Source organism: Candoia aspera, chromosome 1 (genome assembly GCF_035149785.1).
Source record: "Candoia aspera isolate rCanAsp1 chromosome 1, rCanAsp1.hap2, whole genome shotgun sequence".
NCBI lineage: Eukaryota > Metazoa > Chordata > Lepidosauria > Squamata > Boidae > Candoia > Candoia aspera.
The window spans coordinates 338,402,519-338,417,474 of record NC_086153.1 but is presented as its reverse complement, the minus strand read 5'-3'; the positions used below and the strand labels follow the sequence as shown (position 1 = coordinate 338,417,474).

Genomic DNA, 14,956 nt, shown 5'->3' with positions numbered 1-14,956 from the left:
AACCGAAAATCAAAAACCCCAGAGAGTTATGGCTTTCCAGCAGTCTTCCCCTATCTGGAAAACCTGGGACTGCCATTCATGTAAAGGGCACTGATCCAGCCCAGGGTTCTAGTCCCTGTGACACCAGAAGGACCGGGGAAAAAAATGCCGAAAAGGGTGAAAGGCTCGGAAGAAGCTGCTCCATGGAAAGAAAGCTGCAGTGCTCGGGAGGTTTCATCTCAAGAAAAAAGGCAATTAAGGGAAGGCAGGATAGAGGTGTGTGAAATCACAATCTGCATGGCCCAGAGAAAATGGAGACGGTAGCAGGGGCCATCCGTCATCCGCAATCAGGAACCAGTAACCAATTTACCGTCATTTATTCATGCTTATCTTCCATGTTTTTACAACGTTTCACTTCGTTTTATTCTGATTGTCTTAAAACCGGACTCAGTGTTGGTGTCTGAGCGGAATAACGAAGGGGCAAAACCTTGCTTCATCCTAAATGCAATTTTTTTAACCATGAGGTGTCTCAGCTGGTGGCAGCACTTGGATAGCCTTGTCTAAGTTAATCCTACTTCGAAGTCGGAGAAATCACGAGGAAATCTCAAGACTGCAGACAAGACTGGGAAGTAAAAGGAAATCTTATTCTGTTGGCAAGAAAAGGTGGAGATAGTGGGGATAGTGACTAACGGAGGAGGTTGAAAAGAGGAGATACATTCTCAAGGAAGGTGTGAGTGGCTAGGAAGAGGACATTTTAGATGTTAGGATGGTATAGATTATCATAATTACTAAAGAAAATCTATGTCACCGTTTTTCAAACTTGTCAACTTTCAGATGGGTGGACTTCAACTCCCAGAATTCCCCAGCCAGCATGCTTTAAGATGCAAGGACTACAACTCCCAGAATTCCCCAGCCAGCATGCTTTAAGATGGGTGGACTTCAACTCCTGGAATTCCCCAGCCAGCATGCTTTAAGATGCAAGGACTACAACTCCCAGAATTCCCCAGCCAGCATGCTTTAAGATGGGTGGACTTCAACTCCCAGAATTCCCCAGCCAGCATGCTTTAAGATGCGAGGACTACAACTCCCAGAATTCCCCAGCCAGCATGCTTTAAGTTGGGTGGACTTCAACTCCCAGAATTCCGAGAGTTGAAGTCCACCCATCTTAAAGATGACAAGGTCGAAATACACTTATCTAGATCTATCTACTGGGCCTAACTGCTGCTTATGCATGGCTTACGAAGCCAACCGTGAAAAGATTATTTATGGATTCTGGGAGTTGAAGTCGATGCGTGCTGGCTGGGGGATTCTGGGAGTTGAAGTCCACACATCTTAAAGTTGCCAAGTTTGAAAAACCCTGATCTATGTGGTTGCTCAGAATTGACCCCAACTTGATGGCACAGGATCAATCAATCAATCAATCAATCAATCGAAGACACTATGCTAGGAACCCCAGTTCCTTGAGGACATGGTATGGACAAGAGCGAAGGCTGCCCTGTGCTGCCTTCCTACAGCGATGAAGTTGGATGCTGCTAGCACAGAAAAATGGAGGCTTTCTTAAAGCCTGCTTTCTTAATCTGGAGGTTGCTGTTTCCAATTTACACACTAGTTCATAGAGTCATAAAACCACTGAGGTGGAAGAGACCCTGAGGATCATCTCATCCAACCCTTGGCAGTGTGCAGGAAAGCCAATGAAATATTGCTGTGGATTGCTAATTCAAGTATTCAAAAGGAAGCCTGTCCAGGTCTCAATGGATCTAGAGGGGGTAATGGCTGGTTTGGGGAGGAAATGCTGGATATTCAAGGAACAGGCTAACGGATAGCCTTCCGAGTCACATGTCCCTCTCCAGAATGTCAGGCAACTGTTGAAACCCCATTTTTTAGCCCCGTTCCTTTGCTTCCATTGTGTGCAAATGTTAAGGGCAGGAAAATAAGTTTTCAGCAGATTTGTCAGGGCATTAAAGCCCCTTGTTTTACCTGCAGGAACACCGGCTTCCTTGCACATACCAACCCATTCACCTGTCAGTACGGCTGGCCGGCATCCTTCGGCCGTTTCAACTGCACCTTCAGTCTTTTCATACCAATCTGGAATCCGTTCATGGCCTGGATGGCCGTCTGGGCACTGGAGGGATTGTCGAAACTCACAAAGCCTTGACAGAAGGAAAGGATCAGTTTAGCAACCCCCTGTGTGCTTGTGTGTCTGGGTGTTTGCAGGTATTCACCGAATGATTTAAAAACTGCAAAGCCCTTCTCTCCCAGGCAGGAGGGCCCACAGGAGGAGGGCGGTCAAAAAAGTCAAGATTGAATGCAATCTTGCAACCATGCAATTGAACCCCTCTTTGTTACATGCATTGCATCTTGACTTTTTTGACCCCACAGCAGACACCCCTGCTCCCAAGCCAGGTCTATTCTGAACTGAAATTTACTTTTTTCTGTCTATTTCTACTCCAAAGCATGCCAAATCTTTGGGATTCAGAATATCCCCTATCCAGTCGAGAAAACACTGGTGCAATTGAACAAGGATGACACCTCCACCACCCCTTTTCTTCAGTTTTCAGTTTATATGCCATGTAATACTAACGGTGGGATCCATTTTCCAAATATTATTATGTAGCTCACCATCCCTGCATGAGACAGAAGTGTTCAAAGGCTGGGAGAGAGAGCAAAGTTTACAAAAATATAAAATGCTGAAGCTTGAGGGAAAACCCTCTAAAGCCTCTAAAATGCCCCAATATGTTCAAAATACAGCTTGTGGCAGGTTATCACCTGGCTGTTGGGAGACAATTGGAAAATAAATAGAAAAAAGCATGCTTGTCTAGCCAGCTGGGGGGATCCCTGAACAGGAACACTGAATAAGGTCCTTATTTAGCACCCTTTTTAATATTTTGCTAGAGTATTTCTTCTGGAGAAGGTCCATTTATGTGGTCACTAGGAGTCAAAATCAACTCAATGGCACATAATCAATGTTTTACTCTGCCGCAGGTGGCTCAAAGAAGAAGTGGGCCATTTTTAGCTAGGTTCCAACTAAGTTTTGTTTTGTTTCAAGAACTTGGCAAGCCTGTTTGAACAGGGGTGAGCGTAATGCATAAAAGAGGAGGAGGAGGTCGTAAATGCGAGGACTGGTTGCAAAGTTACTTTTTCATCACTGCTGTAACTGCAAATGGTTGCTAAATGAGGCAGTTGCTAAAAGAGGACTGCCTGTATTGAATATTTATTTATTTATTTATTTATCTATCTAATTTGTCCCCACCCATCTCCTCCCGTTGGGGGGACTCTGGGCAGTTTACAACAATCGATTAAAAACAACCATAAAACACACAGTATAAAAATACAATAATAAATAATATAAATAAAGGTAAATAGTCAATCCTCATGGAAATATATTTTTCAGGTCTGTGCCTAGGGCTAAAAGCTGCTCAGAGTTTTTCTGCTGGCCCTCATCACCATCTGAATGTCTTAATAGTGGAAATGGTGTCATTGTGGGTAGCAAACTCAGAATCTGAATGCATCTCCCTCTAATATTAGTAAAGGTAAAGGTTTCCCTTGACGTAAAGTCCAGTCGTGTCCGACTCTAGGGGGCGGTGCTCATCTCTGTTTCTAAGCCTTAGAGCCGGCGTTGTCCATAGACACTTCCGGGTCATGTGGCCAGCATGACGACACGGAACGCCGTTACCTTCCCGCCGAAGCGGTACCAATTAATCTACTCACATTTGCATGTTTTCGAACTGCTAGGTGAGCAGGAGCTGGGACGAGCAACGGGAGCTCACACCGCCGCGCGGTTTCGAACCGCCGACCTTCCAATCGGCAGCTCAGCGGTTTAACCCGCAGCGCCACCGCGTCCCTGTCCCTCTAATATTGCACTGCAAAATATACAGCAGTGCTAAACCAAATGTTTTTCTACACATGTCATCCCAAAGCAAACAAGCAAGCAAGCATGAAAATATAGTCTTCCTACGTGTTGATCTGGTACAACTCAATTATGTCTGGATTTCCAGGAACACAACTTTGTTCAAAGAATTCACATCAGAGACATGTAAAAGGTCTTTGAGATGGGAACGTGGCAACTCCAAAACATCCTGATCTGAACACAGCCACCCGCCCTTCTCATCCCAACTTCACCAGAACTATGGAATGGACTTCAAATGGGCCATTCCAACCGCGGGGTGCAGGTTGGAACATCACGTGTCGAGGCTGGGCGCTGCTGGTTAGGTCAGACCCCGAACGGCTGTTCTGAAGCCAGAACAGGAGGGTCTTCAGATGGCTGGTTGAACTCACTGCCACAGGATATATGGTGATGGTCACTAACTTGGATGGTGTAATGATTGCCTATTCTAATGGATATCAGGCTCATAAGCAGGGTTTCAAAGATACCTGATTTATTGAAGAATAGCATGCAGGATCGGAAAGAAAGCTGAGAATGATGAAAGCGCGCCAAATTCAAACTAAAAACCCTCGGTGCAAATGAAATCCCTCCCCCCGTAGAATCTTCTCAAGTCCACAATCCCAGGTGCTCCTAACGGCTTCTGAGGGTCTGCGGGAAAAGGCCTTGAGCAGAGAACATAACCCAAACACATTCCATTCTCCTGATTCCACATACAGAGCTTGGCACAAGGTCTCACAGCAGCTCCCTCCCAAACAGAAACGCGCGTCAGCGCCATGGCATGGGAAACGTTACGACGTATAAACTACATTGAATCAGGGAACATGACAGATGGCTTCCAAAGGGCATTGGATAAATTCATGGAAGGCAGGTCTGCCAAAGTCTATTGGTCTTGGAGAGTCAGTGCTAGAAATCTGCATGACTCCCGAGACCAGTTGTAGGAGAATAATGGTGGAAGAGGGATTAAGTTAACACCTCTTGCTTGCAAGCACCCCAGATGGATCTGGTTGGCCCCTGAGATACACAAACCACTGGACTAAGAGGGACCTTGGCCAATCCACCAGGGCTATTCTTATGTTCCAAAGTTGGGACATTCTGACCTCAAAATATTTAGCGTGCCTCTAGTTCCTCTCTCTTTTCAACGATCTGCACAGATTTTTGTTTTGCAAAGCTACACAACAAAGCCTTAATGTTATTTCCCCACAGCATCCCAGATCCTTCCCTCCTTTCTCGCAGCTCACTCACCGAAACATTTGCTCTGGTTTGTGGCCCGATCCATAAACACTTTGGAGGAGATGATATTCCCAAAGGGAAGAAACATTTGCATCAGCTCGTTGTCCCCAAACTCTTGAGGCAGATGGTAGATGAAGAGATTGCACCCTTCTGGGCCTGTAGTTGGAAAGACAGTGTGCATTATTGGTTAGAATTGAGTAGGCTTAGCTTCAAGAGAAAAAGATGGCATCCAGATATGGTTTAAACCAGTGTTTCTGAACCTTGGCCACTTTAAGATGGGTGGACTTCAACTCCCAGAATGCCCCAGCCAGCATGGTGGAGGATTTCAACTAAAAAAAGGAAAAACCTCTAGGAAGTGCAAGTGGTATGATGCCCAACCCATGTAAAGGGTAGAGGTTTGATTACACAGAGGTGGCAGCCATCTTGAGTTTTTGAGTCCCACCCCCAATGCATCTGAGGTGTTTGTCCTTGGTCTCCTCCTTTTTTGGGAAAGGAAAGTATCTTGCCACCTCTAGATGCTCTGAACATCAACTCCCACCAGCAGTCAATGCCATGGGGTTGTGGGAAATGTTGTCCAAAACATCTTAGAAAGAGCGCAGATTTAGGGCAATTACTGTACATCCAGTGGGGCTCTGCCAGGCAACTGCTCAGCTTCAGATCACTTCCAGCGGCCCCCAGGAGTTGCTGTGGTCATCTAATAGGATCTGGTCATCTGCCCTGAGTTCTACTCAAGGCATCTCTCCACTGACCCAACAGAACCAGCTCAAAATTGGCTTCGTTAGTGCCCAGGTATTGTTGATACAACAGCTCCAATCCCATATTTCTTTAAATCAACTTCCCCCAACCGGATGCCCTTCCTGCTTGGTAATTCTGGGACTTACAATTCCATCACACCAGCTGGGAAGACTTCATTTGGCTTGATCAGTGTTGCTCAACCTCAGCAACTCTAAGATGTATGGACTTCAACTCCCAGAATTCTCCAGCCAACATTCATGGACTTCAACTCCCAGAGTTCCCCAGCCAGCATGCTGGCTGGGGAATTCTGGGAGTTGAAGTCCACACATCTTAAAGTTGCCAGGGTTGAGAAACACTGCCATAGATAGTGCAGGAGGCCACACTTTTTCCATGAGTATTGAAGATGCAGGTTGCCTGCTCCTTCCATCATGTTCATGCAGGAGAAGACCTACTTACCTTCTCGCTGTTGCTGCTGAATTATTGGAAGAGGCTGAGGAATGGCCTGCGCAACTGGGGTGATGGCAGTGGCAGGATAGACAGCTGCAAGGGGTGACACAAAAGAGGCTGAGGTCACGAGGTCAATCAATTCCCATTTGTTTTTCAGCTCCCTAAAGCTTGTGAATGAAGGCTGCATGAGAACCTTCAAGAATCTTCATGAGAACCTCCCTTTTCACGGAGAAAATCCATCTAGGTGGTTGCCCGGAGTTGAAAATGATTTGATGGCAATCAATTGATCGATCAATCAATCTGAATTCTTGTTGCGAAAGTCACTTTTGCTCCTGAGACAGCAGCCAAAGTCTTCTCCAAGCAAAGGTTTACAAACATGTCCCCCTTCCTTGCTGGCTTAGCAGAACATCCAGCCTATCGAGATCTCAGCTCTTTAGCTGCAATGGGTATAAATTGGTATGTGCTCTGGTTTTGGCGTCAGAGAAAGGTGTGCTGAAGTTTGGAGATCTGGCCAGCTATCGGGAAAGTCTCGGGTTAATGTGAGGCTAATCCACCTCTCTGGACTGGGTGGGGGTATTCTAGCCATCCTGATGCACCCACCTTGTTTGAACCATTAGACTCAAGACACTGATATATTTTGGCCTTCATGTCAGTCTTGACTCCCGGAAGCTGCCTGGACAAGCCCCTGCAGTTTTCTTGGCAACATTTTTGGATGTGGTTTGACCTCGCATTCTTCTTCTTTGGGCTGAGAGAGAGGGACTGGTCCAAATTCACCCAGCTGGCTTTGTGCCTAAGGCAGGACTAGAACTTGCAGCCTTCTGGTTTCTAGTCTAGGGCCTTTAACTACTACTCCAGACTGGGTCTCTTTATATAATGATGGAGCTGAATTGAAGAAAGATGTTCCTTTTTAATATCCTGCTAAAACAGTGTTTTTCAACCTTGGCAACATAAAGGTGTGTGGACTTCAACTCCCAGAATCCCCAGCCAGCATGCTGGCTGGAGAATTCTGGGAGTTGAAGTCCACACATCTCCAAGTTGCCAAGGTTGGGAAACACTGCATTACACCATCATCTGGAGCAACTGCAATAGTTGACTTGAACAGTGACTTCCAGGTATTTATATTGCCTACTCCCTGGATGTGCTTGAATCATGGAAATGGGACATATCCAACCTCCCTGTCATTATTATGAAAGCTATATTTTCCCACACAATCTGTGAAAATGGAAGCATCTAGTCAACTTCAGCTGATGTTGAAAAAGCTAAACAGCATCAAACTTGCTTAGACCTGGGATGAGAGACCACTAGGAAATCACAGGGCAATGGGTTAGACTGTGAGGGTGAAAAACTATCATGGAGGAAGGCAGTGACAAAGTCACTTCCGTGCTCTGGCCAAGAAAACCTCCTGGATGTGTCTCCAAGTGTTGAGCTAAACTCAAGGGAGTCTTTCTAAATGCTCAGCAAGCTAGATCTGCTTGGTATTTGGATGGGAGACCACCAGGACACTCCTCCGGGGTCACGACCCAGAAAAAAGTTATGACAAGTGATGTCTGCACCCTTGCCAAAATGAATGCCAGGATATGCTCCTATCCTCACCAGGGGTCAGGCTCAACTTGAAGGGAATTCCACATAACAGTTTGTCATGTCTGTTCATTCCCATTCTCAGATGTCCATCCTGCTTTCCAGACTGTTGGTGAACATTCTGTGGCATCCAGAGTTCAGTGAGCACATTCAGCCCTTCACAAGAAAATTGGGGTAGGGGTGGGCTCTTGTGTTTCAGCACAGCCCTCCCAAGCATAGGATCACCCCATCTTGCTTCTCAGAGGCCTCACATTGCCTCTAATCCTGTCCCCATAAACCATCTGAATTTACTGTCACAAAATGCTGTAGTATATTAATGCCACTCCTCTATAGGTAGTCCTCGACTTACGATCATTCATTCAGTGACCGTTTGAAGTCTCAACGGCACTGGAAAATGTGACTTGCGACCGGCCCTTGCACTTACGACCATCACAGCGTCCCTGTAGTCACATGATCAAAATTCAGGCACTTGGCAACTGGTGTGTATTATGATAGTTGCTGCGTCCCAGGGTCACGTGATCACCATTTATGACCTTCCCAGCTGGCTTCTGACAAGCAAAGTCAATGAGGGAAGCCAGATTTGCTTAACAGCACGTGATTCACTTAATGACCATGGTGATTCACTTAATGACCATGGCCAAACAGGTTGTAAAGTCGGGCATGACTCACTTAATGGCCTCCTCACTTAGCAATGGAAGCTCTGTTCCTAATTGTGGTCATAAGTCGAGGACTACCTGTAAAAGTGATGCCCCCTCTAAGTTTGCATCCAAACTGCTTTGGCCAAGGCAGTTCACACCTTCCCTTTTTTTCCCTATTTCTTATTCCTTAACGATTCAGATACTATCTAAATTCTCTATGGGCTCCTTTTATTGTTGTTTAAAAGAGGGCCTCGCTCTTTCCTTAAAAATTTCTGTCAATTCTGCAAACTTCAGGGTTCTTCCCAAAGAGGCTCAGATCTTTCTCCGTTTCTTTGTAGCCTGTCTTGACCCCATCCCACGGGCACTTGACCATTTACCCCTCTTCTCCCCAACATTTACAGCCCGAGGAAATCATTAAGCAGGATGACTTCAGCAAAGGTACCTGCATATTGCTGGACTCCAGGGAAAGTTGGGTGCAAGGTCTCTGCAACGGATGAGTTTTGGGCTAAAACAAGAGAGATTTCGTTTCTGTTTTTTTCAAGGATTAGAGAAATTGACAAGAACGGGGTGGAAGAAGAAAATGAAGGGGAAAATCAAAACCAATGGGTTTGGAATTCCAACACTTCGTTATTTTTAAAAAAGTTTTGAACAAAACACTGCAAATTAAAAATAACATTAACCAAACCCAAACAAGAATGCACACATCGTTTGGGAGGATACAGAAATGCTGTTAGATACACAGATACACAAATTTAAACATCCCTGTTTAATATTTCTCTCCAAAAGGATATTTGTAAATATAGAGGTAATTTCTATTCCTACTGGAAATTAACTCATATCAATGAGTTAATTCCTCACAGGAATAGAAATTAACTCTACCTTTGCAAATATCCTTTTGATTTTAAAAACCAAAGACCAAGGGTGAACAAAACCATCTTTAATTTAAAACTTTTTCAAGATTATTTGCTGCTATGTTCATTTTTCAACCTGTACTTTAGCTTTACAGTGTTTTGCTGCAGTCAGTGTGGCATCTAACAAGTGCAAATTAATATTTTGTTGCACAGCAACTATTTTATGCATCTTGGGAAAAATGGACAATACATGTATCCTGGCGCTGATTATTGAAGAGGTCTGGCTGGGCAGAGGGGTGACTTGGCCCAGCCGGGCATCGGGCAGGTTCTTGACATGATGCCCTGTGGCCATGGGCCCCCACTGTTGCCTGGGGAAAGCTGCTACTGGCAAGCCCGCCATTCCCCATTTGCTGTGAGGGCACAGAGGCGGGGAGGGCAAGCATGAAAGACTTCCTTTTCCCAGAATCCCCCTGCAGTTTTAGTCCAGGGCTGCACGTAAGCTCTGAACCTCTGCTGCCCTGGGTCTCCAGCTCTCCCATTTTGCCTTCTCCATTTCTCCCATTTGCCTTCTCCATTTATGTATGTGTTGGTTACAGAATTCCCTCCTCCCAGTTCCTTTTCATCACACCAACCCTTTGAGGTAGGTTATGCTAAAAAAAGCGACTGTTCCGGAGCCCCACAGGGGGCTTCCATGGCTGAGTGGGGACTAGAACCCAGGTCTCCCCACTCCTAGTCCAGCCCCTTCCCCATTTCCCCGAAAGACACAGGCCAACTCTCCGTTCCCAGCAGCCCTCGCAACGAGCCCAGGCTGGGGAAACTGGCCACCCTGCAGCCTCTCCACTTCGGTCCTACCTGTGCAGGGGACCAGCCCATTTGCATAAACCGTCTCCAGGGTCGGATGGCTGCTGGGAATGGCCACCATGCCGGCAAAGCTGTTGCTGATGGGGGTGACCAGTCCTGGGACAGCAGCTGTGCCCAGCAGAGGAGGTGAGTGTAGCCCTGCAGAACAGAGACGGAAGAAGAAAGGAAGAAGAGAAGGGTCCTCCCTCCCTCTCCCTCTCTCTCTCTCTTTTTCTTTTTCTCCAACCTTCCTCTCTCTCTTCCTCTTCCTCCCTTTTTTCTTTTCTCTTTCTTTCTTTTTCTCTCTCTCCTTCTTTTCCCTTCCTTTTCATCATTTCTCTCTCTATTCCTTCTTACCTTCCTTTCATCCATTTATTCTCTTTCCTTTTCTTTCCATCTCTCTCCTTCCTTCCTTCCTTCCTTCCTTCCTTCCTTCCTTCCTTCCTTCCTTCCTTCCTCTCTTCCACTTCATCCCCTTCCCCACCCCTTTTTTTCTTCTCCCTCCATTTTCTTTCTTTTCCTCCCTTCTGTCTTTCCGTTGTCTCTTCCACTCTGCCTTTCTCAATTCCTCCCTCCCTCCCTTTATTAATCTTAACCTTGCCTTTCCATGCATCCATCCCAGCTCCCTCCCCTCTTCCTCTTCTCTTTTTTCTCCCTCCCTCCCTCCCTCCCTCCCTCCCTCCCTCCTGTGGGACGGATCCGGAGTCTGTGCTCCAAGCAAATGTCTCTTTCCTCCTTGGGGAGGCTTTTCTGCCAGATGGAATATCTCTCTAGTCTAGCCAAAGGGCAGGGAATATTTTTACTTCTGAAAGCACATATCTCAGTCCACCGGGGTGGGGGGGGGAGGAAGCACAGAAAAGGGCATCTCAAAATTTTAGTGATCTCCCTGTTCTGCCTGTTGGCCCTCCCAAAAGCTGGGCTTCACTTGCCTGGAGTACCCCCAGCGAGGGAGCCAACAGCCTGCATGAAGGCTTCCTATAGTCTGACTCACATCAATAGTTTTCTTCCTCCAGAGCCACACGCATTAGAATTTTTGGGTGTTTTCTAAGGAAAATCCCCTACCTGGGTGTCCCGCACGCAGAAAAGTGTCTGTGTACCCCCTGGCATCTCCCGGTGGGCATGGAAGGGTCCAACTCAAATCAATGAAACGAAACGAAACCTGCAGCCTTGTTCCCTTGGGCAAGTGTATTTCAGCACACACACACACACACACACACACGCGCGCACATGCTTTTGGGTTCACCCCTGCAGCTGCGTACCTGAGGTCGGAGCAATCGGAGCGGCTGGGAGGCCGTTCAAGCTGACGGTGCCAATTTGCTGGATGTGGCACGGCGAAAAGGTGAGGCTGGGGCTGAGAAAGCTGCCGTGGGATGCCGAGAGGACCGTCTGTTGCTGCATCAGCTGCCAGAGAGAAAAAAAAGCCGTTCCAAGGCAAATGGTGAGCTTGGGTCTGTGGGGGCTGCTGTATCCAACAAGGGACTGGGAGAATTCAGAGGTGCATGGAAGTGAAAAACAAACTTTGCAAAGAAGATGTTAAGGGGGGTGGGCAGGAGAATTGACAGAATGCCATGGGGGTGCAGCGTGTTTGATGGGTGCAAGAGGAAGCATAGAGCCAGTGTGGTGCAGTGGTGAAGGCATCGGCTAGAAACCGGAAGGCCCTGAGTTCCAGTCCCGCCCTGGGCACAAAGCCAGCTGGGCAACCCTGGGCCAGCCTCTCTCTCTCAGCCCTAGGAAGGAGGCAGTGGCAAACCCCTTCTGAAAAACCTTGCCAAGAAAACTGCAGGGACTTGTCCAGGCAGTCGCCAGGAGTCAACACGGCACAAAAACAAAACAAAAGCATGTCTGCTGGGCAATTGGGTTTAGTTTACACAGATTTAGGATATAGCAAGTTGGGCCCATATAGCTCCAATGTCCTCCTAGTTCAGCATCCCTAATATCCAGATATTCACCAGGAAAGCCAGCCATCAGAATACCAAGAGATTACAGGTAGTCCTTGTTTAGCAACCACCATTGGGACCATCAACTTGGTCCTTAAGTGAAGCACGGCTGTGCTTAAGATAGGACTTCAACTTTTCTTTGCTTTACAGACCTGCAAAGGTCGTAAATGTGAGGATTGGTCACATTTTTTCATCACCGTTGTAACTGTGAACAGTCATTATACGAGGCAGTCCCTAAATGAGGACGACCTGTAGTCCTTTCTTCCTATGTGGTCTTGAAACCAGTACTCAGGTACACTGCCCATGAACATGGAGGCTTTTAAAAAAATTCTCATAGTTAACCATCTGATCTCTTTTGAAAATTGTGTGACCTCATAGGGTAAGTCATACGAGATGATTTTGTCTGGATTGCATTTTAATTGAACTAATACTTCCTGGGCTAATAAGGAATTGGAATGCAGTGGTCTTTAGTTTCCAAACTCCTGTGAATTTTACAAGGATGTACAAGGTTGGCAGCAGCTAGCTAACCTTGGTTGATCCTGAGAAAAACTAAAACCCAGGGTGGACCTTGTAAAGATTGGGATGGGGGACCACCAGGAGGTGTTTGGGGAATTAAAAAAAACACTACAAAACAACGGTAAAACATTTTCTGCTACGAAAACTGCACAGATGTGTCTGCAGAAGGTGAGCTCAGCTGGAAAGAGATTTAATTTTTTCCTCAGCTAAAAAAAAGTATAGCTATAAAATCCAGTTATATAGGTTGAAAAGCATGGAAAAAATTGGCATTGCAGGAACAAGCACAGAAAAATCATGTTTTCTGTAAAATGCATGCAGCATTTATTTTTTGTATATTATGGGGAAGGCATTGGAAAATAATGCAAAATTTCAGGCACTTTTTCAAAAATTCAGAAGGTTACCGAATGGGGAAAAAAGTTGAACTGAGTATTTAACTGTGGCGAAACAGACATAAACCAGAAATAAACTGAGCATCTATTTTTAATCACACAGCAGCTCTTACATTTCAAGCCCTCTATCCTATCACCTCACCAAATAGAAAGTTCTTCTAGCAGCTCCAAGCCACCGTCAGTTTGCGGCCCCAATTAAAATCTGAGCATAAGCTGAGGAAGAGAAAAAAAAACTGAAAACAAAAATCAAGAAAAAATAAAAATAAAGCCTAAGGAAAAACCTCTTTCCGATGAAAGCTTGAGTTTATAATAGCAAATGACACAAATAGTCCTGGAGTAAGGGAAAATAAATTCTGTCGAGCTTGCACGCAAGGATCCTGTCTCACTCAAAGACTCTGGGAGACAGAATGGCCGACACTCAGAAGCATGCAGTTCAATTACGCAGTTCCATATATCCAAATATTTTCTAGAGACAGAAAAAAAAATCTCAGTAGGTCAGTGTCCCTCAACCTTGGCAACCTGAAGAGGTGTGGACTTCAACTCCCAGAATTCCCCAGCCAGCTTTGAGAAATGCTGCCTTAAACTTAACTGTTTTCTTAACGTGTTGCATGAATCAAGCCAGCATGTTAAACCATAAGGTGGTTCATTGGTTTGGGCATTGTGCAACACAACAACCCAGCTTCAAGGTTTGCCACGATGAGTGAACCTGGCCAATCTCTTTCAGCTAAACCAGTGTTTTTTAACTCAGCGACTTTAAGATGTGTGGACTTCAACTCCCAGAATTCCCCAGCCAGCATTTGTGGACTTCAACTCCCAGAATTCTCCAGCCAGCATTTTCCCAGAATTCCCCAGCCAGCATTGAAGTCCACACATCTTAAAGTTGCTGAGGTTGAGAAACACTGCAATAAGTTATTGCCTTCTGAAACCTCTGCATTTTGAAACTAACAATATCACACACAGTGTGTGTGAAGGAGTTGGCAAAGGACACAGAGAGAATGGAGCACCTGATCCACTAACACCAGCATACCTCATTATGACAATGCCAGGACTCTGCCCCCAGACTAAATGAAAAAGCTGTTGTGAAGGAGAGAGTGCTTCTGAGCACGTCCAAAGCATCTTGCCCTGCCAGTAGAATTTGGCAGTAGGAAGTCGCTCAAGAATGTTGAGAAATTGGATGCCCAACTTGGTTTATTTGCTTTCACAGAACAAGTCAACATGGGGGGGGGGTGTATTGAAAATTGTGGGATGTGGTGGGCTGCAACAGCTGGCAAAAATTACAAAATGGACATGGCCCTTTCACACATGACGATATTGGTAGGATTTCTGTGTTGGAATAAACATTAAACTTATTTGAGGGTTTAGACTACAATTTGGGGGTGTTTCCTGCCTCAGTAATGAAGAACAATGCTTCTAATTTTCAGCAAGAGTAGGCATAGGTTACTGGTAGTCCTCACTTAACGACCACAATTGAGACCACAATTTCAGTTGCTAAGCAAAGGGGTCATTAAGCGAATCCAACCCGATTTTACAACAAACGGGCACTAAAAGGAATATGGTGGAAGAGGGTAAAGCTGGCGTTCCAAACAGGAGCATTAAAGACTGCAACATTTATTGCATGCTTCTCCCTGTTTTTCTTTTTGCTGTAGTTGTTGCCAATTCTTGCCGGAAGGCCTCTGCTCACGCACCAGGCCAGCTTTGGCGGCCCTGTTGCAGCCCCCACTTCCCAGTTGGGACAGGAAGAAAGCTGGCCTTTATCCCGTTGATACTCACCGCCTGAGCATATGCGCTGTACGGGCTGAACGGCAGGGCGAAGGAGGGGGTGAGGATGCCAAGCTGCCCCACCATCTGCTGCACACGACGGAGAGTCCGCTCCTTGTCCGTGTCCGCGAATTTCACCACGAGGCTGGAAGAGGCACCCTGGTGGGGAGAAATG

General features: G+C 46.1%; 1 protein-coding gene across 3 annotated transcripts in view; it reads right to left on the bottom strand.

The window, feature by feature from the left end:
• Positions 1-1,959: 1,959 nt before the first annotated feature.
• Positions 1,960-14,956, bottom strand: part of CELF5 (CUGBP Elav-like family member 5) — a 71,702-nt gene continuing 58,705 nt past the window's right edge. For 2 of the 3 annotated variants that reach the window (XM_063290900.1, XM_063290901.1), the window contains exons 6-12: positions 14,794-14,940; positions 11,441-11,582; positions 10,194-10,340; positions 8,933-8,995; positions 6,284-6,367; positions 5,105-5,248; positions 1,960-2,129 (exon numbers count right to left, since the gene is read on the bottom strand). In XM_063290900.1, coding sequence (XP_063146970.1) covers positions 2,002-2,129; positions 5,105-5,248; positions 6,284-6,367; positions 8,933-8,995; positions 10,194-10,340; positions 11,441-11,582; positions 14,794-14,940 — 855 coding nt within the window. In that variant the 3' untranslated portion in view covers positions 1,960-2,001. Of the gene's footprint in view, positions 2,130-5,100; positions 5,249-6,279; positions 6,368-8,932; positions 8,996-10,193; positions 10,341-11,424; positions 11,583-14,793; positions 14,941-14,956 lie in introns of those variants that run through there. The other variant, XM_063290902.1, reaches the window with a different exon arrangement.